Source organism: Brachyhypopomus gauderio, chromosome 8, assembly GCF_052324685.1.
Source record: "Brachyhypopomus gauderio isolate BG-103 chromosome 8, BGAUD_0.2, whole genome shotgun sequence".
NCBI classification, from domain to species: Eukaryota; Metazoa; Chordata; class Actinopteri; order Gymnotiformes; family Hypopomidae; genus Brachyhypopomus; species Brachyhypopomus gauderio.
The window spans coordinates 8,815,007-8,841,748 of NC_135218.1; the positions used below are offsets into that span (position 1 = coordinate 8,815,007).

Genomic DNA, 26,742 nt, shown 5'->3' on the forward strand with positions numbered 1-26,742 from the left:
AGGTGGGACCAATTTTCCATTATATCCTTCTGGCCATGCCATAAATTACCTTTATTGCTATAACTCATAAACCATGTAAGCGATCAACTCCCAATTTGAAAGGCTTTTACAGCCTGAGGGCCTTGTGAGGTCTGCCAAGTTTGGTTCAAATTGGCCTGTCGGGGGTGCAACAGTACCCAAAAACCTAAGAAATCATAAGAATTCATGCTGCAGTCTTGTTATGCAGAATACAGACAAGTAATTGGTCTTGTATGATTCAGATCAATGAGTTCTATAACATTGTAATTACATCTCATAACAAAAAGTGCACTGCCTGACCAGAAATGAACCTTTTAATTCACCAAAATGTCCTATTTCATTTCTGAGATTAATGAGATATCAGTATGGTAGTGCTTGGGCTCCATCTAGTGGCCAAACACCGGAACTGACTGAAAACTATTGCTCACATGAAATACCACAGAAAGACACACAAAGCTGATCTCAGCATGTGATTTAGTTCTGTGATCTAAATCATTTTGTCAATACAATTTATTTTGAACCTTTTGGGCCTTTAGTGCCTCAAATTGGCCTGTCGAGGGTGCTACATTACCCAAAAAGCTAAGAAATCATAAAAACTCGTGATGCAATCCTGTTTTGCAGAATGCAGACAATTAATGGGTCTTGTATAATTCAGAACAGTGAAATAATTAACTTTGAAATGACAACTCATAACAAAAGTGCACTGCCTGACCATAAATAAACCTTTTAATTCACTAAAATGTCTTATTTGTCACTATAATATCAGTATGGTAGTACTAAATTCCGGAACTGACTGAAAACTATTGCTCACATGAAACACCACACAAACACAGTCATACACACACAAAGCTATGCGATTTAGTTCTATGATCTGAATAATTTTTTTCCAATAAAATGAAAATTTTTGTCTTTAGTGCCTAAATGGCCTGTTATTTGTTGATTGGGTCCATCTGTACATGCAGTAGTGTCCATGTCTACTGCCTGTTGGATGATCTGCTGATCTGTGGATTAGTCCTGAACTTTTATGATGTCCTAATTCTTCTGTGGAGAGAATAACATGAGTACTTGTGTTGGTTTTGCCTGTATTGTAAATGAATGCTTTTCTGATCATATAAAATAAAATGCACCACTGGCCAAAAGGTCAAAATGTACAAATCTGTCCTAACAGCTTTGTTAAAGATTTCTATTCATCATTGATGACATGTGACACTAACTACACTGCACTGTATATATTTACCAAAGGCATACAAACCTCTTTCATGCAATAAGTGTCAAAAGTTGCAAATTATTTGGCCAGTAGATGGAGCTGTGAGACAAAATTTGAAATGCGCATATAGTTTTTAGACTTCTCCCTTCCAAAATACATTGCATTGTTTAAAGGTCAAAAGATCAATGTTTTTAAACTCTTTCATAAAGTTTTCTCATGATCTGTGGAGATCTCTTTATACTGGCTATGTGCACTAAGAATAAGCATTCAAGAGGCCTATTTCCAGAGGTGGGCATTGCAGGTTCAGGAAGTAAAAGTCACCACCAGTATTTTGCTCAGGCTTCCTGGATTGTGTTGATTCCACATTTTACCTGGATTGCACTAATTAGAAAATCTAGCAAGCTTCAGTAAAATCCTGGTGAAGACTTTTACTTTCTGAACCTGTAATGTCCACCTCTGATTATTTCACCTCACATGCTCAAAGTTATTAAGGCCTTTGGTCTATGGCCTTTGTATCTAACCCTAATCCCAATTTCCTAAAAACAACAAGTGTGTGTATGTGATTTTCATTTGCATAAAATTGTCAGAACATTATATATTGACAAACATTTTCATATTTGGGCTCTATTTGAGACCAGTGCAAATTGTCAATATAATAACACAAGAAAACCTCTTTATAAACATAATGTATTTTATTTATAACTGACAATCAACACAATGCAAATCTTTTCATGTTCAGTGTAACAACTAGGAGAGAAGGCTGAACGCAATTGCAGACTGACCAATGAATTAATACCAAAACGAATACACAGTACATACACCAAGAAATCAAACACCTAACATGAACCAAACACTAACAGAAATAACTGGGTGGGCAAGGCTAAACAAAAGGAAAGACAACAAGCAAAATCACACAAAGTACATCTAACAGAGAATGCAAAATACAAGGAGTACACACAGACTAGTATTATAGACACAAAAGACCAAGATACCAAATAACATACAAGCAAGTGGTACTTACAATAACAGACCACATAACAGACTAAACGCAAGACTTAAATACACTGAAAAAAACAAGAGATTTAACAAGACACACCAGAAAGCAATAACGAGGGGCAGAAAACAAGGCAGGGGAGTGAAGTCAGACAACTAGGAATTTCAAAATAAAAGACACAAACACAGAAGACATGACTGACAGGAGGGAGGCAGGACTGTGACATTCAGTCTGTTTATTTGAGACCATGTCTTTAAAAATATTGATCTAGATAAATATAATAAAAAAAAATTAATAATAATGTATAGTATAACTATTGTAATAATCCCTCACTAAGGAGCTGAGGTGCCCTGTACTGGTTCACAGCAAATAAAAGAAACATCAGATAATAATACAGTCCACAGTAAATTAAAATTTTGTCATTATTGAGTTCAAAGCAGACCTGTAGTTAGTAATCACAATATGTATAGACATCTATATATCTCTATGTGCAGTATGCAAGCAGCTTTACAAGCGCATGGGTCCATATCCCTAATGAGCAAGCCAGGGGCGACAGTGGCAAGGAAAAACTCCCTTGGCAGGATTAGGAAGAAACCTTGGGAGGACCAAGACTCAAAAGGGAACCCATCCTCCATTGGGCGGCCCAGCTAGTAGTCACAGTCCCTCCAATATGGAAGTTGAGCCTCAGGTAGGAAGGACTTGTGTGACTGAATTCTCCTGAAGAATCATCTGAACACATCAAATAGAGAGATAGTTAAGGTGCAGCTGTGACAGTTAGAGTGAAGGTGTTTGTCTGACCTGTAAAGGAATATGAAATATGTTTAGCATACCTGCAGCAACACTTGTATCACAGACCTGTCCACCTTTTAATTCTGTGAGAGAGTGTATGCCAATCCACATGTGCTAGATGTGACATCATTGGTAGATGACTGTAACATGGTCCTACAGTGCACACTGATGAACCATTGATGCCATCAAGACCACATGCCTTGTGTAAGGGAACCCTCCATAAAGATCTGAGCACATCAGACACAGACATGGTTAATGTGCACCTGTCACAGTACAATGGTAGTTTAACTTTACATAAAGATATGTTTGTCTCCAAATTACAATAGAACATCTTACCTGGTGAACGCAGCAGATACCAAATCTGTCCATCTCTGTAATCTGTGATAGCATGCAAGTCATTCCATATGTGCTTGATGTCACATCCTTGATAGTTGACTGCAACTTGTCCCTGGCCTTTAGAAGGACATTACTGGCTTTCCTGTATGACACCAGGTTCCCAGGGATGTAGGCAGCACTGATCACTCTTTGACCAATAGCTCCAGCCTTTAATCAGGAATTTTGGTTTGTGCAGGATTAGATGTGAAGTTAAATGTCCATGTTTATTGCTTGTTGGAAACTGTATTACCTGTGGATTCAGTCCTGAAGTATGATATTTGTCAACAGTCCTTTAACAGATGATTTAAGAACTGTTTTGCTTTGTTAAACATTTGGCCTGTATTTTATATGAATACCTTTATATTTCATAATAAAATAAAAAATAAAATAAATAATACATACAATAAAATAAAATGCTGTGAACCAGTTAATAGGGCACTCTCAGCTCCTTAGTCTGTTCCCACAAGAGGCCGTCCAGATAGTTTACCCCCTGTATCCCCCACCCCCCACATCGTGGACGCTTCAAGTTGTGCCTGACTTAATCAAAAGTTTTAGTTCAAAGTGTCATCAAATTGTCAGTAAAGTGTCAGCAAACCGTCAGCAAACGTTAAGTACCTGAAATTGAAGATTAATGAAAACAGTTCAGTACAACACATTCATGAAAACTGAAATATGTTGGCATAACAGAAACACTGACATCTTCTGTAGAAATATCTTTGATATATACATGATCAATCAAAGTGCCATATTCAGTTGTTGCTTCTCTTATAACCTGAGTAAAGCCATGGAGTTGCATAGTATTACTGACTGTACTTGTTACAAAAAGATTTTCATTGAAATCTCCCATGATCACTTTTCTTCCTGGGAATCTGTCAATATGAGAAATCAAGTGTATCAGGTTATTTTGAAACATTACTAGATTGTAGGTAGGAGGTCTGTACAGAACTGCCACTGTTGTATTCAGCTGAGGTAGGATGAACTGCAGGCATTCAATGTTAATGCATGGTAAATCAACAATACTACAACCAGTATGTCGTTTATAATACACACCAACACCACCATGTTGTCGATCCTTCAAGTCAGCAAACATCACCTGACTAGTGTCATATGAAAAACATCTGGGTTTACTATAGAATGTAAATTCAGATAATTCAATATCAATGTTGCAATCATTTGGTTGTAACCAAGTTTCTGTCACACAAATAATGTCAGCTTCCATGTACCTCGTATCATATCTCAGGTCTTCCACATGGCATGTTAGTCCTTCAACATTGTGCAGAAGAATCTTGTATGACCCAGAGGGAGATGGCAGCTCTGTCACTGGTTCAATAAATAAAGGCATGTTATGTAATGACTGTTCAATGTCTTCTTTTGCATAAATAGCACTCTCTTTGAAATCTTTTATCTTAAGCCCTTCCAAAGATGTTACACGACTCAAGGCAACATATGCTTGTCCTGCTGCAAATATCTTTTTTAGTGACACAACAGCTTTTTCCACAGTAAGACCTTGTACTTTGTGAACAGTGCAAGCCCAGGCTAATTTCAGGGGAAACTGACGTCGCATCCCACCACTTTTTGTCACTCTTTCTTCTTCAGGGAAAATAGGAGTGGCTTTTTCAAATCCTGGTTTTAAACAAGGATGTTTTGCTCTTAATTTATGTCCTATTCTTTCATTTTCAAATGTGACATATATTTTGGCTGGAAAGTCATCTTCAGAATCAAAACACACTTCAGAAACTGTACCAAATGCACCGTTTACAAGTCCGTCTGCCACATCAATGTTTTTAAGAAGCATAACATGAGCATTTACAGCGATGTGAAGAGATTCTGGTAAAGACGTGTGGGTAGTATGAACATGATGTCCATGCATTTTTTCCAGCCGACCTGTTTTTGCAACCTTTTCAAAGTCCTGTGCATGAATGATAGTAATGTCTGCACATACCTTCTTCAACATGTTTGCATTGTGATCATCCACTTCAGCATTTGTTGCATAAATATACAGAGCAGTACTGTCCAGTTCATCACCTTCACCACCTGTTTCACATAATTTCAACATATTCACATCATGTTCTGACAAATTATCTTGTCTTTTGTGTTTTCTTAAACGACTCAGTAACTGAGCAAACTCCATGTTTTTTTGTCTCATGATTCGCGAGAGCTCAACCAATGTAAAGTGGTTCTGCCATAGATTTACACCTTTAGGCTCAGTGTATAGAGACTTTCCTTTCACAGGAGAAAGTTGATAAAAATCACCAACTGCAATTATAGACACATTTCCAAAAGCAGAATAATCTCCTTGTTGTTTAATTTGTCTCAATCTGCCATGAATATACGATAAGAGTTTGTGATCAACCATTGAGATTTCATCAATAATGACAATTTGTAGATTTCCCAATTTAGCTCTCAGTGAATTTATCTTTTCATCTCCGAGCGGTTGATAAGGCAGCGTTACCTCTGGTGATATAGAGAAACAGTTGTGTATTGTTGCAGCGTCGATGTTAAATGCACTTACACCAGTTGGAGCTGTTATTAACACATGCGTCTCATCTGGATTATCTGACAATCGGGACAGTATGCGACATGATTCGTAGTATATTGCTTTGATTAACATGGATTTTCCAACACCACCTGGACCAGATATAAACACATGAAATGGCTGCGGGTTTTTAGCAAGTGTCTTTTCTAAACACCAATGTCGAATTTTGTAAAATATTTCAGACTGTTGTTCATTTAGTGAACGAAGCACATACATTGCTTCCTCTTTTCGCATATCTTTCTCTTTTCCTATAGCACAGCGTGGTTCAGTTGGTAATAAATCAGGTATGTCAGCAGCAGAAATATTTTGCTCTGTTTCATCAGTAGGATTTTCTTTTCTGTGAAGACATTCTAAACGTTCACGTTCATTCTCTGGACAGATTTCCGCCCAAGCATCTTCCACTGCACCGTTTCTTTTTAACTGTTCCTCGGCTTCATCTATTGTGTCAGCGTCTTTCTCGAAATATGACATATTTAAGTCTACTATTGTTTTGACTGATTGGACTTCTTCATCAGAATATTTGATAAACCCAGTCTTATAAAAATCCTCATAAGTGTTGAAAGTTGGTGGCTTGAGTTGACAATCCAAATAATGAGGCAAAAACAATTGCAAAATGCTTTGATAATGCTTCTCTGGATGTTTTGTGGGTGAAAAGCGAGCGTATCGCACAACAGCAGAATCTGTTCGTGTCCGTTTCCTTATGAATCCTAAGCTTTTCTCCAACTTTATGGCATCACGAGCTGAACTTTCAGATTTTGACAATATTCTGTACTCCGATGCAAAACTGGCTAAACACATCTGGGAAAATTCGTCCGTTTTTGGTCTATATCTGTATCTGTCTGTGATGCTGTTCATCCATATGTTTTGATTATCATCATTGTCATATTCAGCTCGTGTTTGTATTACGTGAAGTGGAAGACTCATTCTCACTACGTTATCACCAGTAGGAATAAATTGCACTTTGCGAGAGGCTTCTTTCAGTTTCATGTTAGTAAGTCGGTACACACTTTCCTGAGCTGAAACTTCACGATTGTGTAAAAATACACTTCCGAGTTTCCGTAAAGCATGTTTAGCGTCAAGGTTACCTTGTTCTGTGGCTTCTTTTTGAGTACGTGACAAAAGCAATCCCATCTCTCTCTCAGCTTTGGAAATGTAAGAGATTATATACACAATGCAGGAATATGCATCAACTACAAACTGAATGTCCATATTTGCATTCCAACAACGTATAAGATCTCTGTTGTATTGGTTTACCCATATGTCACCTGGTTTTCTCTTTAGGACAAAAGTAGTTTTTCGAGACACTCTGATGTAAGCAGCTTCAAATATCTCTTGACTTATACCAAGCGAAGCAAATAACTCCTCAGTAGAATCAAAGATAACATCTGTATTCAATAACGCATCTTTTACTTTTTTCATGATAGCCTCTGCTACATCTTTTTCCATTGAAGGCATGTTATTACCTTTGGCTGATTCCACATAATTCTCATCTTTCTCTTTAGCATCTTTTTCAGGATTGTCAGTTTTACGCCTTGTTATAAATGTTCTGCTACTCGGTGGGCGTGGAAAATTAAAACGACAAGTTGTTTTATTTTTTCTGCATGATTTTGAATGTCTTTTGCTGTGTTGTTGTACACTGGAAACAATGTCATGCATTTCTTTGTCATCCTCCGATGGCATTTCACATGTCACATAGTGATCTACAAATGACACAACTTCATCATCATCATTTTTGTCCACTTGAGGTGCATCTTTGACCCAAAACAAGCAGTGAGTGTGAGGTGAGCCACGCTGTTGAAATTCAACTCTGTAAAAGTAATCAACAATTTCGCCAATCGGTTGGGCTTCAGACATAATCACATCTTTAAGGAAACAGTGGAATCGATGTTCAAACATCCTGGCTGCTGTGACAGGGTTAGTTTTTAATAGAGCACATCTTTCTGACCAGTCTAGATCATCAGTAGAAGTTTCTCTCCCCTCTTGTTTGAGAATGGTTTGTAATAATTCTGGCCAACGCAGATCAGCAGATGAAAATGAGCAAAACCATGTGGGAATACCCAGTTGTCGTACCATTGCAAACAGGTCTTTTTGAACACTTTGCCAGAAAGGGGGTGTACCACGAATAGGTCTTAAGAATTTATACCCTTCATCAAAATTGAAAATGTTCTGCAAGGCTTCTCTGTTAGTCAACATTTCTGATGTAATCACAGGTTTGTTGCGTGTATCATGTCCTTTTCTCAATGCAATAGACACATTTGACACAATCTGATTTAACTCTGACAAATATTGACCATAAAAAATGTAATCCAAGTTCTTTGCAAAACGTCTGTCTGCGTTGAGTATTCTGGTGTTCAAGTATCTGCTCAGTGTAAGTTTCTCTTTTCTGTGGTCATGAAAAGTACCCGTACCATTTGGAAATAGAACTGGAAAACACTTTGCCTCATTTGAATGATCGTTCAAGAGCCTTACAGGATTATTACCTTCTGCAGGTGCCACAGACATTATGCCATCAAAGTGCTGATCCAAAACCTCTTGTGCAATATCAACAGGTTGTAAACAGGTGTCCATGAACATACCGTGCTGTTGTCTGTCGTGCAAGGTTTCATCTATATCCACATCTTCAGATTCATTATTCTCATCATTGTTCTCCTCATCAACATGCTGTGTACATGTGTCATCAGGCTCTTGTGTTTCATGTTCAGTTTTATTTAGTGGATTGACCCAGTCATTATTAAATGTCACATCTCTGTAAAAGTTATTATGTTGTTTGAGGTACAATAATGCATCCTTTATTTTTTCTGTATTAACAAATTTGTACTCATAGTGTCCCTTGTAAGTCAATTTCCTCTTTAGTTTTATGCGAATCATCAAATCAACATTTTCTGTTCTTGGTAGCACTTCAGTTACATCTGTAATGTTAGATGGAACACACACAACAGGTCCATGAACACCATTCTGTCCACCTTTTGGTAAAGACACAAGCCTCATGAATGGAATATTCATCCCAATCAGATGTTGTTCAAGTGAGTTTAGATTGTGCAGTTCAGGTGGAATTGGTTCTAGTGCAAGATTGTTCATAACACTTTCTTCTGGCATTTTCCCATTAAGAATCTTTCTTTGACATGTGTAGCAAATCCACAGTGATCCAGCAGGGCCAGTTTTAATATTGCACTCATGATCACAGACATGACTGCATTGATGTAAGTATGTGTCAGTAATACATCTCTCTGCTATGGACACAACCACTTGTGCTCGTTTAAGATATGTATCTTTTCTGCATTTCAATACTTGATGTTTAAACAGTGTCCGGTGGCATACTGAACACACATACTCAGGACCTGTGTTTATTTTCTTTCTGAACTCATCAGTCACATAGTTAATATCTTTGTGTTTACTCTTTTCTGTATTCTTTGTGTGATAAGCTTCAAAACTCCTCTGCTTCTTAGCTGCTTTATGTTGAGGATCAGTATGATAAGCTTCAAAACTCTGTCTTTTTATAGTCTCTCTGTGATGTTCATTTGTAGAATATTTATTAATACTTAATTGTTTCACATTTTCCCTGTGTTCCATGTCAGTGGAATATTTGTTAATACTTGCTTGTTTAACTTTTCCTCTGTGTTCCATATCCGTCGCATATTTGTTTATGCTTAACTGTTTATTCCGTTCTTTATGTTGCAAATTCGTTGCATATTCAACATTGCTACGTGTTTTGACACTATCTCTGTATATTTCATTTTCACGGTATCGTTTCAGTGTTCTCTGAATCTTTTCCTCCTTTTTCTCTTGACTTGTTCCATATTTGATTCTCCGTTTATCAAGTTCAGAGCGACTGGACTTTGTTTCTGATTTTCTGCTGTCACATCTCTGTAAACATAATGCGGCACAGGTCTGTCCATCAGGCACTTTAACACACGTCACTACTTCATAATGAGACTCGCTACAATGTTTGAGGTATATTCCCACATCTTGGTCGCAACTGTTGCATGATGAATATTTTAGCCACGTATTTCTAGTGAATGTAAAAATATTGGTAATAAAAAGATCGGCTGCAGCTTGTATTTCAACTTCAGTAGCCCAGGTTCCCACGTATTTCATTCGGGAAGTGGCAAGATAATTTGCAACAGATGAAAACCCTTGTCGAAGACAGTTAATGTATTTAGATTCGTTTCTCTCCATTTGTGTAGTTACAGCACGTCGTATTTTTCTGTGTTCTTTCTCACTTCCGCTAATCGCAAATGCCAGTGATCTGAATAAACAGTTACCGTCACCAATGATAGTTTTCGTTTCACAAGGAACACCCATCGGTACTGGTACGATCAGGTCGCTACGAGCATGTTCGATGTACACAACGTTTTGCCTTAAACATAATGTCTTCTGCTGTTTCACCGTCAATGGACGAAACTGAAAGCATTCACGGTGTGTGTCGCCAATCAGCACGTCACTGTCATTTCTCACAGATACATCGGTAAGGTTGTTTGCATGCTTTATTCGTTTACCAACATGCAATTCGGGTACTGTTTTCACCTGGGACTCATTTTCAGCTGCTTTGCGTTTACCTTGCACGTTTCCTTTGCTACAGGGTTGTGAACGGTCAAATGCGTCACCTTTCTTAGTTTCATTTTCATTTGTGTTACGATTTCGTTTTAGTACACTGCTGTAGAGCTCTCGGTGTGTAGTGACAGACAAACCACCTTGTGTTTTCTCTTCCGCTGTGCTTCTGCCAGTTATGTTCACAACAACGCCAGTAACTTCAAATTGTGCTCCTTCAGCTTTCAGTGACCGACCAAGTATCATAACGTGGTTAAGTAATGATTCCATGTCAGCATAAAAAGCAGCCAAACTCTTGCCCGAATCAATACGTGCACCATTTTCGCTTCGTGAATGAGAGTCAATCAGCACATACCAGGAGTCTTGTTTAATGATAGCACATGTATTCTCTTTAACAGTAAACAAACATGCTTCACATTGCTTAAACACTCTTCGGATTGCCTCATCATGTGACATGAGAACGTTTTGTAACGGTCCATATTCAGTGACGCCAAACTTCCCAGTCAACATTTCATCATGAAAATTTATTGAAAAGTCATATCCACACACAGTGTATTCTGTAGGTACATCTGTAACATATAAATAGCCCAACGGATCATGAATTTTGCCGGCATCTCTTATATTGCTGTAGAATCTGTCACCATTCAGCAGAACATCATCAAGGTCTCCGATTGTCCAAGAAAGCACATTTTTCACTTTGTTAGTCATGATGGCAGTAATACTATTTGCAACACATTGTTTGTTACCGTTTATGCCAAACTTTGGATGAGCTTGATGAAAAGAACCTCTGAGCATATCCACATGTACACGTTCAACAGAATCAGTTTTGCAGCTTGTATCTGGTAAGGTATTTGGCAAGTATTTGGCAATTGTATTTGGTAAGGTATTTGGCAAGGTATTTGGCAAGGTATTTGGCAAGATATTTGGCAAGATATTTGGCAAGATATTTGGCAAGATATTTGGCAAGGTATTTGGCAAGGTATTTGGCAAGGTATTTGGCAAGGTATTTGGCAAGTATTTGGCAGCTTGAGTTTGTAAATGGCTTTGAGGAGTGCTCTTCAGGAGCACCCCCGTGTCAGTCAGACCTTTTTTGTCAAGGGATGAAGGCATAACCCCGTCAGTCAGAGACGAGATCTGGTCTGCAGGACAGCTGTGGCTCACAGGAACAGTCTCAGTCAGGACCTTTTTGTCAGGGGAAAAAGCCAGAACCCCGTCAGTCTGAGCCACAAGCCGCTCCGTAATCCTCCTCCTGGCTGCAGCCGACCTCAGCGAAGCTTTCGTGCGAGGCATCTGAAAATACAAACACACAACCAGTCAAAACCTATGATGTCTATCCCAACATGACATACTAATCTATCAATATTACTATACACACAATCAATATTACTTAATACAAACAGCACACATCATAAAAAAAAGGGGTAAAACAAAATCAGAACAGACATTGTATTCGTGACAGGTGTATTCATGACTAATTTCTTGCTTGCATACATTGTTACAGTATTGCATATAGAAATTACTGTGAAGTAAATGCCTTCCTAACACCATGTTATACAAACTAAGCATTACTTTATAATCAAGGGACTTGACCCATTTCCACTAATGTACATTTTTCAGAATACAATGAGCAAAACCACGCTTTACTGCTCATTTAAATGCTGTATAGCTTTAAAACAAATAACCACATCAGAATACTTGATCAGACAAGCTTAAGTTGCAAATATGTACATCACCAAAGACTTTCAGCTCAACAGTTTAAAAATGTATTGTGTGTGTGATGAGTTCAGCAGGCTTTGCTTCAACAGGACATTCTTGCTTCTTCCTTGGAACACCAACATTCATTCATCATCTGATTCAGGAGCTTGATGTCAGCAGCACCTGTGTAACAGCTGTTTCATATACTCTATTTGTGCTAAGCACTGATCACTTAGTGTATATATAAATAAACAATTTAACACATTAAATGTCTTTGTTCCAATAGCGTAGTTAGTCTAACAGACAAGTTAAACAAAAACATTCCATTTGGTTCCACTTTAGCAATTAAAACATATTACCACATAAATGCATTGTGAAACAGAATTTGTATTATGAAAATGTTGCTGGGTGTTCAGAATGTTATCGTGCCCATGCTAACTTCTAAGCATTAATTTCAATAGTAGTTAAATTAATAATACATTGTTCAGCTCATCATTTGTGCACTTACTCAACTGGACACTAAACTCAACCATGTTTACTCACTATATAATAATTTTGTATATCACCACTCAACACTAAATCAACTTCACAGCTAAAATGCATGTGTGTGTGTCATCTTCATACAGCAGGCATTGCTCCAAGATTAATCTTGTGTGTGTGGCACATCATCTAGCAGGCGTTGAGTGGCATCCTCAACCAGCAGGCGTTGAGTGGCATCCTCAACCAGCAGGCGTTGAGTGGCATCCTCAACCAGCAGGCGTTGAGTGGCATCCTCAACCAGCAGGCGTTGAGTGGCATCCTCAACCAGCAGGCGTTGAGTGGCATCCTCAACCAGCAGGCGTTGTGTGTGTGTGTGTGATTATTCTTGTGTCTTAATTGTCACACCAACAGCACATTTCACATCTTTCAAAGTTGATCAGTATCATGTAATCAGCAGCACATGTGATACCTGTTGCACATACTCACAACTGTATTACCATTTGATGGGCTATTTTATAGCATGCATTAAATATATCTAGCACAAAAACTACACATTCACTGCATTAATGTGATCAAAAGTTTCAAACCTCAAAGCACAATTAAGACAGGGTACACATTGAACAGGACTTTGAGAAGTTGGAGCTGCGGTTTCTGAGTTCTCTTCTATACATTTTACATTATTGCTTCCAAGTGTTTACATATCACTACAGATACTCATCATAAATGAACAATTATTCTGCAGCACATCAACTACTCTCACCATTCATTGTGTGCACTGTTTTATAAAAGTATACCAGTTCAACCACTGTTCATACACGATACACTTCAAACGTACCTTTAAAGTGTTCCAGCACAATTCTCCTTCACCACAATTCTCCTTCACCAACAAGCTATTCATACAAAATAGACAAAACACATTTGTAACAGTTAGTAAACATTAAGGGGTTAAAAAATTCATATGTATAATTTTAAAAAGCTGCTATAACGACATGAATCATCAATTGGACAAACACTTAGAATTTTTCTATTCTACTTAAGGCTACAGTTATACAGCATTACTAAAGCCCCATACTTATCAAGTTATTTGGCTAGTGTATATAAGTTTATTTATGTTAATTTTAAAATGAAAATGTGAAAATAATTAAAATATTAGTCCATTCTAACTTCTAAGCATCAATTTCAACACAGGTTGTTAAATTAATAATACTATATAATAATTTTGTATACACCACTCAACACAAAATCAACTCCACAGCTAAAATGCATGTGTGTGTGTGTGGCATCTTCATCCAGCAGGCGTTGTGTGTGGCATCTTCATCCAGCAGGCGTTGCTCCAAGATTATTGTGTGTGTGTGGCATCTTCAACCAGCAGGCGTTGTGTGTGTGTGTGTGTTATTATTCTTGTGCCTTAATTGTCACACCAACAGCACATTTCACATCTTTCAAAGTTGATCAGTATCATGTAATCAGCAGCACATGTGATACCTGTTGCACATACTCACAAGTGTATTACCATTTGATGGGCTATTTTATAGCATGCATTAAATATTTCTAGCACAAATACTACACATTCACTGCATTAATGTGATTACTGCTGCATAATCTTTAAACTATTGGACAGAATATTCATGAGCCAATTAAACTGTGAGAATGCATCAAATTGTCCTCAACACAGAATTAGGGTTGCAGCGGTAACCGGTTTCACGGTATACCACGGTATTAAAATGCACGGTTATCATACCGTGTGCGTTTGCTTATTACCGGTAAAAAGCAAGCCAGCGGAGAAACTGACCCGCGCATGCGCAACTCCGCTCCGGTTCAGCTACTCAGCACACAGCAGTGAGAATGGCAGAAAGTGTATCAGACTTAACACATTTTTTAACAAAAAAAAAAGCTAAACTAAAATCAGTGGCGAAAATGACGTAATCGCGGTGGCTCCGCCCGTGCGCGAGGGTCTCGCGCGCTGTCGATTCGCGAGGTCGTGCACCTCTCGAATTTTGTAACTTTGCGCGCGCTGCGCCTCAGCGCAATGAACAAAGTCATGTTTGCAGGATTCATACACGTTTAAAAGGTGGAATTAAAACACTTGTACGTCACTTTAAAGGTCCGTTTCAATATTTCCCAGCACCTTAAACTTAATTAAGTTAAATATTTATACATATACTCGAAATAATTCGCTTTTTCATCACATTATTTAATGGTTGTTTATTTCCAAAACGCCCAATCTTAACGTCTTCACGTTCTCTCATGTTTCGTCCTGGAATTAAAAGAGGCTCGTATTTGTTAACGTAAGACAAAAGAACTGTGCGGAGTCGCGTGCTACGGTCACTAGTGAAAGTATAAACCTAGCTTTTTATGGTCCTTGCTTTCACTGGATGTGAAAGACGCTATTAATTTACATGCGTTCAAATTCTAACGTACCTGTTTTTGATATGTTAAAACCAGACTCGGTGTGAAAGCCTTAAAATAGAAATCTCTATTGTGAGGGTCATGTCAGAAATAAATCCTCTCTTTCTGCAGTATCTGGTTATATTCTAACTTGGCAGTACAACGGACGTTTACAACAGTTGTTGATCAGACACTGACCCAGGCTGAGTTTATCAGATATTAAATAATTTAAACTTAAATAATTGTACTGAAATCCATGATTTAGGTTTCTCTAATTTTGCAGTATTTATATAAACATGTGTACAGCTTATTTTTTTAAAGGACACATTTTGTATACAATAGTTCCAGGTTTCTACAATAAATAGTTAATTGAACAAAAATAACTTGTTGTAATTTCTTTAAGGGTCAGTGTATCTTTTAATAATATACAAACTAACTGTGATACCGTGATAACCGTGATACCGCGGTATTTTCTGAGACGGTTATCATACCGTGAAAATCTCATACCGTTGCAACCCTACACAGAATACAATGAAGACTACTTCAAGACATCCGTTACACTGCAGTTTACTCTGTTCCAAATAGGAGTATAAATTTAGTCTAGGCAATATGCAGGTTAACTTACTGTACCTAATCAAGTTTCAAACCTCAAAGCACAATTAAGACAGGGTACACATTGAACAGGACTTTGAGAAGTTGGAGCTGCGGTTTCTGAGTTCTCTTCTATACATTTTACATTATTGCTTCCAAGTGTTTACATATCACTACAGATACTCATCATAAATGAAGAATTATTCTGCAGCACATCAACTACTTTCATCATTCATTGTGTGCACTGTTTTATAAAAGTATACCAGTTCAACCACTGCTCATACACGATACACTTCAAACATACCTTTAATGTGTTCCAGCAGAATTCTCCTTCACCAACAAGCAATTCATAGAAAATAGACAGAACACATTTGTAACAGTTAGTAAACATTAATGGGTTAAAAGAATTCATATGTATAATTTTAAAAAGCTGCTATAACGACATGAATCATTAATTGGACACTTAGAATCTTTCTATTCTACTTAAGGCTACAGTTATACAGCGTCACTAAAGCACCATACTTATCAAGTTTTTGGGCTAGTGTATACAAGTATGGTGTCAATATTAAAATGTGTCAATATTAAAATGAAAATGTAGCCTAACACGCATGTTCCACACATTTTTCCACAAAATTCAAATGCAATAACTCCATTTACATTTGCAATGTGATAGACGTCTATTCATATTTCACATACATTTTGGTGCTGACAAACCACCGACACAAAAAAACATTCACATTCAGACTAGTATAAAAAAGCACAAATTGCCTCTGCAAGCGCGTACATTTTTATACACAACGTAAAAAATTATATACATAACATACTCATAGTCCATTATTTTGACTAAAAAATTAAAACCTGTGCGTGACTTCAAGTTTTCCAACGAACACAAAACATGCATAGCAACACTCGACCCAGCAGACGCTTCATTTACCCAAATACACCATTATCTGGGCTACATTAAACCATATACCCGCATAAGAATAAACGTTTAAACGAATCGCCCGATTGTACAGTTATAAATCAGTACACGCGAGTGCTACTACTTCACTACATCTACAACCACGCCTACTCAGCCAGCGCCCTCGTGGTCAGCAGCACTGGACGCCGCCATTACAGGCACAAGACCCACACGCCATCTTAGAGCAACTACAAAACCGCTCTTACTCATACATGTACAAATCATGTATACTTGCTCATACATGTACACTGCAAATATATGTAACATCAAATAACTCGTTTTCATGAAAGAACTAGGCAATATACATGAAAACTGATGGCACTCTGGACAACTACAACAGCACAAAAACGCCACGCTATCATACGCACGGAACATGCTAGCGTTGTACTAGCGAACGCGCTAACAACGTTATAACATACTTTAATCCTTTATTTAGCTCATTTGCCATCTCATACACTAAAACGTCCATCTAAACACAATTAACCAAACAATCTAGAGCAAAAATCCGACGTCAAAACAACACATTTCTGACATTTGTCTAATCGGACTAGCATGCTAACCGCAAAGAGCATGATAGCATTGAACTAGCACACGCGCTAATTACATTATAACATACTTTTATTCTTAATTTATCTCATTATCTCCCTCACTAAACTTTACGTACACACAGGTAACTTTATCACAAACAAGAACATTAACCCAGCATATTAAAAAACAGCACATTTTAGACAATTGTCTTACACTACTTAAGAGAGCAAAGCACATCTTACCTCAACAAGAGCAGAATGAACGAAAGAACCTGATCGCACGTGCTAGGGAACATTCTGGGGCGGGGCCATCGACCAGAACAGGATACACGGGCAGCAGACACCCTTCAACAACCACAACGACTTTAAGTCCACATTAGTCAGTCTTTTAACGCAATCACATTTGTTGTGATCCTAATATTTATGATTCTAAAAATCAAATATTTAGAAGTAAATGTCTTGTGTGGTTTTCATGTCCCATGGCCTCAAAAACGCACACACACAGCCCTGTAACTTAAGTAAACATGCACTCACTTTCTTTATTATACTTGGCTACCACAAGAACACCATGACAAACCAAAATAAGTATTTCTCAGCATGTTGATCAATTCTGTTTTTTTATTTTTTATTTAGCCATTTCTTTTGGTCTCATTGGCCTATTGTCAATCAAAACATATCACATATAGCATCAACACACATAAATCTGCATACAGTATTCACATACTACACATGGTCCTTTCTCCCTCTTACCTCTCTCTGTATCACACACACACACACACACACATGGCTACCAATACATTTCAGATGCTTACTGCCTTAGCCATGTCTACCCATAACTCGGTGACTAACACACACACACACACACACACACACACACACACACACAAATTGATATTTAGCTTATTTTTCCATGCACACTAACACAGAACTACCTCTATGGTTTATATCTATAACCATTTCCAACACTGATATTTAACTTCTTTTCTACAGCCATACACACAAACCTAATCTCAGCATGTGATTTAGTTATATGATCTGAATCATTTTGCCAGTAGAATTTATTTGGATCATTTCAACCTTTAGTGTCTCAAATACCTGTTGTTTGTTGACAGAGTTAATCTATGCAGCATTGGCTGCCACTTCTCACTGGTGTGTGTGTGATTGGTTGTCTGCGACTTGTACCTGTGTTAACAATTGTAAAGCGCCTTGGGTATCCTAAAAGGTGCTATATAAATTGAACAGTAATTCATTAATTCATTCAATGTCCAAGCCTGCTACCTGTTGGTTAATCTGATCTGTGGATTTGTCCTGAACTGAGATCATATCATTCTGTTGACAGATTAACCAGAGTACTTGTTTGTGTTGTTACAGAATTTGCCTATATTGTATATGAATGCTGCTAGATGGTCCTGTGAGTTATTTCAGACAACAAACAAGCAATCTTTTACTTTATCTTTATTTACAATATAAACCACCACCACAACAGTTTTTACAACAAACAATATTTCCTGAACAAGTGGCTCAAACACACCCTACATCACCATGATCTTCAGTCTGTGTAAGACAAAAGCATTAATGCAAACAGCAAAAAAGAGCACAGCAGTCAGCTTAAAAAATATTAAAATGTTTCACATACTGCAGTGAAACAGTGAACATAAGCATTTGATCAAATTGAACCAATGCATTCATAAAACTATATAGACATATAAACACAATCTTCTTCATCTTTCGGCAATTCCTGTTTAGGGGTCACCACAGCGGATCAAAATCCTCCATCTGGCCCTGTCCTGAGTGTCCTCCACTGACACACCAGCCACTCTCAAATCCTCTACCACTGCATCCATAAACCTCCTCTTAGGTCTACCTCTCCTCCTCTTGCCTGGAAGTTCCATCCTCAAGACCCTCCTACCAATATACCTCTCCTCCCTCCTCTGTACATGTCCAAACCATCTCAATCTTGCTTCTCTAACTTTATCTCCAAAACATGCTACATGTGCTGATCCTCTAATAAACTCATTTCTGATGCTTTCCTTCCTCTTTCCTTCTTTTCCAACATCTTCATCTCAGACACCTCCATCTCCCTCACCTGTCTCTTTGTCAGTGCCACTGTCTCCAGTCCATACAACATAGCAGGTCTCACTACTGTCCATTTGTCATTCCTACCACACATCTCACTGCTGTCACACTGTTCTCATACATATTCTGCACTACCCTCACATACTTTTCTGCTACTCCTGACTTCCTCATACAATACCACAGCTCCTGTCTCGGTGCTCTATCATAAGCTTTCTCTAAGTCAACAAACACACAATGTAACTCCTTCTGTCCTTCCCTATACTTCTCCATTAACACTCTCAAAGCAAACATAGCATCTGTGGTGCACTTAGCTGGCATGAAACCATACTGCTGCTCACAGATCTCTACCTCTCCTCTAAGCCTAGCTTCCACTACTCTTTCCCAGATTTTCAAGCTGTGACTGATCAACTTTATTCTCCTGTAATTACTACAGCTTTGAACATCACCCTTATTCTTGAAAATCGGCACCATTATGCTTCGTCTCCACTCCTTAAATATATAAACACAATAATAGCAATAAAACTTTATAACAACTAAACACTATTTTAATGTCCTTAAATAGTTAATAAAAAGCAAACTAGCATAATTTGAACAAAAACATTTTGTTGCTCAGAAGTGGTACAACCAAATCACCATACTGATATTTTCCCTAATTGCTGAACAACTATCCACCTACAATATATTTGTCATCAAAAGAAACAGTCCCAGACACATCAAGCTGAACTCCCCAGACAATTTGCTGCCCCCATGTGGGTTGACCGAAGGTCAAATTCCTTTGGCACTGCATCTCACATTGAACATGACACAATGTTGCTAACGTGTCCCCTCAACAATCAATTAACCTACAGGTGTACAGCTGTTCTGTAAAACGCACAGGTGTTCACCTCGTCGGCTAATGTAACAACTTTGCTTCAGACCCAGACAGTATTAATTAGCTCAAATGAAACAATGTTGCACTTCACTGCTAGAAAACATATATACGCAAGACCGTAAGATCAGATGCCCTGCACGTACCTTACTCTTTACCACGATGGCATCTCCGTCAAAACGGGTACCGGAAGATACCGAGACTCTCTCGGGATATATACATTCTGTATCGCCCGTCCGATTGTCTGCGAACAACAGCGAGCTCTTCAATGCAGTGCTACAAACGGGACGTGAAGACTTCCACGACACTGTGGTTTTCAGCGCTCGGAAGAGGAATGACTTCCTCCAAGCAGCCGAAAACGGCACTGCGATCTGCTTAAAAAACGTCAAAAAAGCTTTAAGTAAGTTTTCTTTACAGGAACTCTTATAATACGAAAATCTAGTCACCATTTGCTTATGTTTACCTGTTCGCCTTTGTTTTTCAGGTTTCCGGAGCACTTCGGAATTTGACGTTATCGTCAGTCATCGCACCGAGCTGACGGTCACCGCTGTCTCTTTCGCCAGGAGGACACCCCCGCCTCCGCCTAAGACAACACTGCGAGACGTGCTCAGCATGGCAGCAGGCAAAAAAGTACGTAATTTATACAACCCCCTTGCAACATTTACTTTATCTCACCTACACAATTTGAACTAAAACGTTCCCTACTTACACTTTTGCAGGTCAGCCTTATAGAAGCAAAAGTCCTGGCCTGTGACAGAATGACCGACAGGGTGAACATCCGCGGCACGGAGCGCGAGCTGAGGACGTGCACCATCTCTGACGGCACTGCGAACATCACCCTCCAGCTATGGGAGAAACACATCGACGCTGTACGCGCTCAATCGTCATACGGATTTACTTATCTTTCAACGCGCTTTTACGAGGGGAAATGTCAACTTACCACAACACTCAACACCGCTGTGGACAAAATACCGGACTTGAATGTGTCAGACACACAAAGCGCCTCCGCTGAACCAGCTCTGACAACCCTAGTCGCCGCAATTTTGGCACTGGACATTAAAGCATCGACGTTGTGCTTAATCTGCAACACCAACCAGCAAACCCTGGATGAACGTAAAAAATTTCACCGTTGTGAAAAATGCAACTTCTTGCAGACAACGTCACGTTATTCCAAATGGATGCGCGGCACCGTCAAAATTAAAGCGGATAACGAAGAATACTCACTAACGGTGACCAATTCACCTCTCGCCGCTTACATAGCTCAGTATAATCTACAATCATTCACACTTGTCGAGGAGCTGGAGGAACATTTCCTTGACCACAAAATCCTGTCGTTCACCTTTGACAAGCAGCTCCGCATATGTGAACTCAGTCAAATTTCACCGCCTAAACCGCCACAAGAACTGTTTACCGCTGCGTGCTCCGTTGATAGCTCCCCTTCCACAAACGCTACGGTTTAGGTTCCGGGTAGCCGTAAGCCCTAAGCTCAGTTTGGTAAGTTCTTGTTATTTAAATGCTTTTTGTAAGTTTTATCGTTACGTATTGTTCCTACATTAACATTGTTCAGTTTTGCATTTTCAAAAATATTGTATGGATGTTGGTGTTTTTTCAATAAAAGCTTTGCCTTATAACTAGACATCATCTTCAGTTGTGTCTTTCGAAACGCGGCAATTTTACACACAACAAAACGACGTTTGGGTTTTACTAAAAACTCTGGTTTTAAACAACCTTTATTGGTACAACTTATTTTCGTGCATATCCTTGTCTAATCAAACGGTCAACTGTTTATTTACGATCCCAAACTACTTGCAAGTCTAATTCAGCACTGCACCAAATCTTGAACCGCATGTTTACCACTCAAATACTTTTAACATGTTATCTTATCTTAACCTTTTAGTTTGAACGTCAAAAATCCGAAGATATTTTACAAATTACTTCTCTTATGGTTGTAGCGACACTGAACGAGTTATCCTGCTGTTCGCCTATTGAATTAAAATACTTCAATGTAGTCGCTATAAACAAATGATTGCTTTTCCTGTAGCATACCTACCATCACGTTAAACTATCCCCTACTGTTGACCACTTTTCGATTTATTGCTTTCTCAAGTACATTACCTGCCTTTACAAAAACCTTGTTATTTACAATATTCACATTCGTCAACGCTTCACATTTTAAATGAATACTACACCACGTTATCTCTTTGCAGTCTATCTAATTCAAATTTAAGGTAAACTAGATTATCGGTAGCAAGCCGTTTTAAATTCCATATCAGTGCTGCTCTTTGTGGTCTCATGTGGTTTAAGTAATCCTGAGGCACGAAGACCCGACTCCACTCATAAATGTGTTATCATAAAGGCAGGGTTTAAATACAACCATGAGCTTATTTGCTCACCTGACTTTTCTGGCTCGTTTGCCCAAACTTTCCCTGCAAGTAAAGCTTCTGTGAATGCCATTTGAATTTCACAAAATTGATCGTTAAAAGCATCAACTTGAAGGTTTTTGTGAATGAATTTTTTTTTCATAATCCCAAGTAAGTTCTGATTACATTTTGGCAATGCATAATGTTTTAGCAGCAACATATATTGTACATTGATAAAATAGCTATGCTCTACTGAAGAGATTGCATTGTGTCCCGGATGTACATTTCGAAATGGTGAAGATGGTGGCATGTCTAGAAAATGCGGGTAAGTTTACTGGTTATTATATAAACATTGAGAACGCACACATTATTTTTTAATCTATCCCAATGTATATGATGTGACTATCAGTTTGTGCCAGTGTACTAAAAGTAATTAGATTTAAGGTAGTTAAACTTGGCTAGCGCTATTTGCGTTACTCGAATAGTTCACCAGTCAGTCGTCAGTAGGTTTGCTTCACAAGAACGAAAAAAGTTTAAAATGGCAACTTTTAATTAGAAAGTAGTGGTTTTCTTTTTCTATCGGTAATAGTTCGGTGTACAACTGGACAGTTGGTAAGCTAATTAGTTAGATAGCTAGCTAATTATCTGCTGAAAACCACGGTACTGCTATCTAGTTAGGTTAGAAACCGATGCACATCCTGTGTTTGTCCTTGTTTATTCACTTTAACATTTAGAGATGTCTGTCAATGTGGGCAGGAGGAGCAAAAACAATACTGAGAGCGATCACCCCCATTCCAATATTAAACGAGCTCGACGTTCTGAAGTTAACTTCCTTCCCAACCTTCCCAAAGGAGAGATCCAGCATACTATGGAAGAGATTAGACTTCAAATCATACAAGAAGTTCAAAAAGCAGAGGAAAACCAGTTAGTGATTGGAAAACTCATGCAGACAATCTTTGGCCTTCATCGGCAAGATATCGTTAAGGGGATCTACTGGTGAGGGACATTTTGAAGAACTGGCCAGCTCTATGAATAGAGTAAGGTAATGACTATACCTCAATCACTTGGTACAAAATTTAGCTAAAACTCACGTCATCTTTGCAGCACACAAGAATGCCATTATAGCTAATAGTCAGCCAGCCTGAAACAAGCATTATGTAGACATATATGTTTATGTCTATGCAGGTGTTTACAGAGTTCCATCACATAACTAATGTGAACTTGTGCAATCAGTTCTACTCTGAGTTGGACTAATACACACTACGACTGATCACCTTGTTCAGGCAGAAGGCATTGCAGACAGGCAAGACAGCAGTGACACTTAGAGACATATGATTGGCAGGTATGTTTGGGATGTACCTTACTATCAGCAATTCAACCTTATTTCTGTTTAAAGGACACACATAGCACCATTATACTAAGTGTGTCCTTTAAACAGAAATAAGGTTGAAGTGCTTATTTTCTGAATTGTCGATTAATGTTGGCTTTGAAATGCTTTGGATCATTTCAAAATGTAAATAATGTAATCTTAAAACATGTAAAGTTAATAATGAACATCTATGCTATCATATTGAATTAGTGGGATAAATTATTTGATGTATAGATATGATGTTGGTAAAAAGAGTTTTTATATTAACTATTTCTTTTGATTTGTCAATCTAGGAGGAAAATCATATAAACAGCAGACGCACTTTGTTTCTTCATGCACTTCCTCTCTACCTTGGCAAGGATGCCTCCAAGTTCTTCAAGACCTACAATGTAAGCAATCTCACACACAAATATCAATTAAGATGGTTCATTATGTGAGATCCTTGAAGACGTGTTGCACACAAGTGAGTCTTTATTTTTACACATTTGTTCTTTTTCTTCTATTGTTTTATGGGTGACAAACGAACTGTACCATGGTTCAATTGATCAACCTCTTTTGTTAGGACCAAATTTTGGTCCTTTGCTCCAGAATGTTTTATGACTCTGTAACCTTACTTCTGCAGCTCTCCATATAAGACTGTATATTTTTTTGCAGCATGAAGAAGCATAGACATCACTGACACTCCTGTTGCCCTTTTCACTACTAGTGGAGACTTCTTTAGCTGCATCAGCATCTTCCTTGTAGTCTTCACACCTTGGCTGGTGCATTCCTTTTGTTGTTTGGCTTGATCTATGCTTTCCATTTGCAATATCCAAAGAAACTCATCCACACATTCTCATTTGTCCAGAAAGAACTTGTGTGTCTAGATGATGGTAAACCACTAAAACCATGTTTGCTCAGACTGAAAAATTATTTGTTGAAAGAACCAAACAACTAAATGCACACATGCACCTTCTTCAATTCAACACACCACCACCATGTTGGAGTCTCTGTGGTGGGTGTGGTGTGGGTGGGGTTTCTCATGTTAAAATAGTTATACAAGTTGCTTTATGTGAGGTTATTTGATTGCACACATCTTTACAATAGACCAAATAATATTCTATTTGCAAATTCACATTGCAGATCATTGCAGATTGTTTACACACTGTCTTTAAAATGGCTGTTTTTTATTGCCATTATAATGGCTGCATATTTTTTGCCATTACAATGGCAGCCTGTTAATGTTGGTATGTCTGTAATGACAACTTGTTATTGCTATTGCCTTAGAAATTGCAGTGTTTTATGGATTAATAAATATTTTTTATTGTTAAAAAACAAACCACTGGCCTGTTTATTGTAAAAACAGTCATATGCAAATTTCCTGGATGCAGGACACCAAGTGTGGAGTGTTTCTATATTTCACAACTGACAAAAACTGCTTTATAGCCTTTCATACACACTAAAGTGCTACAATAAACATTTAATTGAAACCACCTGATGAAATAGGCTTTCACTTTATGTGGTTCATAAGCTGTTTAAAATGTTATCAATTGCAGATTTGTTTTACAGTGTTCAAGCATTTAGGATTTACACTATGAATTATATTGCAAAATGTATATAATGTTTTACATATAAGCCTAACCATATGAGCTTCATGTGCTCTATGCCAAGTTTAGTGCAAATTGAAAACTATTGCTCACATGAAACACCACACACAAAGCTGATCTCAGCATGTGATTTAGTTCTGTGATCTGAATCATTTTGCCAATACACATTATTTTGATCCTTTTGGCCCTTAAGTGCCTCAACTGAATCTTTTTTTTTACATAAAGTACACTGCCTGACCAGAAATGAACCTTTTAAGTCACCAAAATGTCCTATTTCATTACTGAGATTAATGAGATATCAGTATGGTAGTACTTGGCCTCCATCTAGTGGCCATATTCTGACTGAAAACTATTGCTCACATGAAACACCACACAAACACACACAAAGCTGATCTCAGCATGTGATTTAGTTCTGTGATCTGACTCAATTTCCCAATACACATTATTTTGATCCTTTTGGGCCTTTAGTGCTCCAATTGAACCTTTTTTTGCACATTGATTTATTTGTGCATTTTTTCCACTCAAACAGCTTCTTTTCACATTTAGGGTCTAAAGGACCTTTTGGGCCTCTGCCTATTGAGGCCAAGAGGCCTATTCGTGTGTGAACCCGCCAATTGCCGCTTGCGGCTATATTTAGGGTTCACACACACATAGTGTGGGAACCCTATTGTAATTGTTAGCGTTTTTCTTATTATTATTATTATTCTTTTGCCCATTTTGCTGTCTATAAATGATACTGCAGCCTAAACCGTAAGGCCTAGACACACCAAACTTGCCAAACTTGTTCTCTAGGTCAAAAGGACCACACTCACTTATAGGGACCCACATCGGCCTGATGGTGGCGCTATAGCACACTATGTGACATTTTGGCCCATATCTGCCATACCATAAGTCATAGAAACAAAATTCCACTTCCTATGCATTCCTTGGCTCAATTCAATAGGACATTTCATATACAACTATGAAGCTCCGCCTACTTAGATTTTTTGCTAATTTGCATAATATGCAAAACCTACTTTTGCCTACTACTCCTTGGTTTTTCATCTGATCACCACAATCTTGGTATCAAACTACTCAGAAGAATCTCATTATCAAAACCTATCGCCAACATTGTGACATTTCCATACAGCCTGGCTGTCACATGTCAATCAATAGCTCTGAGGTGTGGCCAAATTTACTTCAGCAGCTATATCTCAACAATGCTTTGACCAATCTTCATGAAAATTTATCAGTTGTTAGGACACATGACTCGGAGGTCACAGGTCAAAGCAGGCCACGATTGTCCAATAGGGGGCGCTATAACATGGGAAAAACTGTTTCTCAGAAACCATTAGTCACATCAAGCCAAAACTTTACAGGCATCATCATGGGGTC

At 38.2% G+C, this 26,742-nt stretch overlaps 2 protein-coding genes and 1 long non-coding RNA gene across 11 annotated transcripts; 1 reads left to right on the forward strand and 2 right to left on the reverse strand.

Moving 5' to 3' along the window:
* Positions 1-1,918: 1,918 nt before the first annotated feature.
* On the reverse strand, positions 1,919-10,300 carry LOC143521406 (uncharacterized). Its single transcript, XM_077014233.1, has 5 exons — positions 8,496-10,300; positions 5,326-5,417; positions 3,345-4,703; positions 3,050-3,235; positions 1,919-2,948 (listed from the first exon to the last, which is right to left on the reverse strand). Exons 1-3 carry the CDS (start codon positions 10,219-10,221, stop codon positions 4,701-4,703), a joined length of 1,821 nt encoding a protein of 606 aa, XP_076870348.1. The 5' UTR covers positions 10,222-10,300; the 3' UTR covers positions 1,919-2,948; positions 3,050-3,235; positions 3,345-4,700.
* Positions 10,157-25,084, forward strand: LOC143521407 (uncharacterized). Of its 5 annotated transcripts, XM_077014236.1 has the most exons (8): positions 10,157-10,384; positions 18,856-20,453; positions 20,538-20,683; positions 20,773-22,738; positions 23,170-23,455; positions 23,599-23,755; positions 24,076-24,171; positions 24,437-25,084. In XM_077014236.1, the coding sequence occupies exons 2-4, from the start codon at positions 20,126-20,128 to the stop codon at positions 21,511-21,513; spliced, it is 1,215 nt and encodes a 404-aa protein (XP_076870351.1). In that variant the 5' UTR covers positions 10,157-10,384; positions 18,856-20,125; the 3' UTR covers positions 21,514-22,738; positions 23,170-23,455; positions 23,599-23,755; positions 24,076-24,171; positions 24,437-25,084. The 5 variants fall into 5 exon arrangements, with proteins under 5 accessions (XP_076870351.1, XP_076870353.1, XP_076870349.1 ...); XM_077014238.1 differs by lacking the exon at positions 10,157-10,384 and having other exon boundaries at positions 11,730-20,453; positions 23,148-23,455; XM_077014234.1 differs by lacking the exon at positions 10,157-10,384 and having other exon boundaries at positions 11,730-20,453; positions 23,697-23,755.
* Positions 11,569-21,412, reverse strand: LOC143521408 (uncharacterized). 5 transcript variants are annotated; one of them, XR_013132734.1, is made up of 8 exons: positions 21,278-21,412; positions 20,994-21,156; positions 20,517-20,898; positions 20,200-20,297; positions 17,353-17,454; positions 15,926-15,951; positions 13,478-13,532; positions 11,569-11,757 (listed from the first exon to the last, which is right to left on the reverse strand). It is a non-coding gene; the product is annotated as an uncharacterized LOC143521408 (long non-coding RNA). The 5 variants fall into 5 exon arrangements; XR_013132732.1 differs by having other exon boundaries at positions 20,200-20,424; XR_013132731.1 differs by having other exon boundaries at positions 20,200-20,427.
* Positions 25,085-26,742: the final 1,658 nt, after the last annotated feature.

Bases quoted from the DNA above. Each gene is read 5' to 3' on its own strand.
- LOC143521406 (XM_077014233.1), bottom strand. From the start codon at position 10,221: ATGGGTGTTCCTTGTGAAACGAAAACTATCATTGGTGACGGTAACTGT. The intron at 5,418-8,495 runs GTATGTTCATGG...TATGTGAAACAG, and splicing joins GCACGACAGACAACAGCACG to GTGGTGAAGGTGATGAACTG.
- LOC143521407 (XM_077014236.1), top strand. From the start codon at position 20,126: ATGAAACAATGTTGCACTTCACTGCTAGAAAACATATATACGCAAGAC. The intron at 20,454-20,537 runs GTAAGTTTTCTT...TTTGTTTTTCAG, and splicing joins AAACGTCAAAAAAGCTTTAA to GTTTCCGGAGCACTTCGGAA. The intron at 20,684-20,772 runs GTACGTAATTTA...ACACTTTTGCAG, and splicing joins GCATGGCAGCAGGCAAAAAA to GTCAGCCTTATAGAAGCAAA.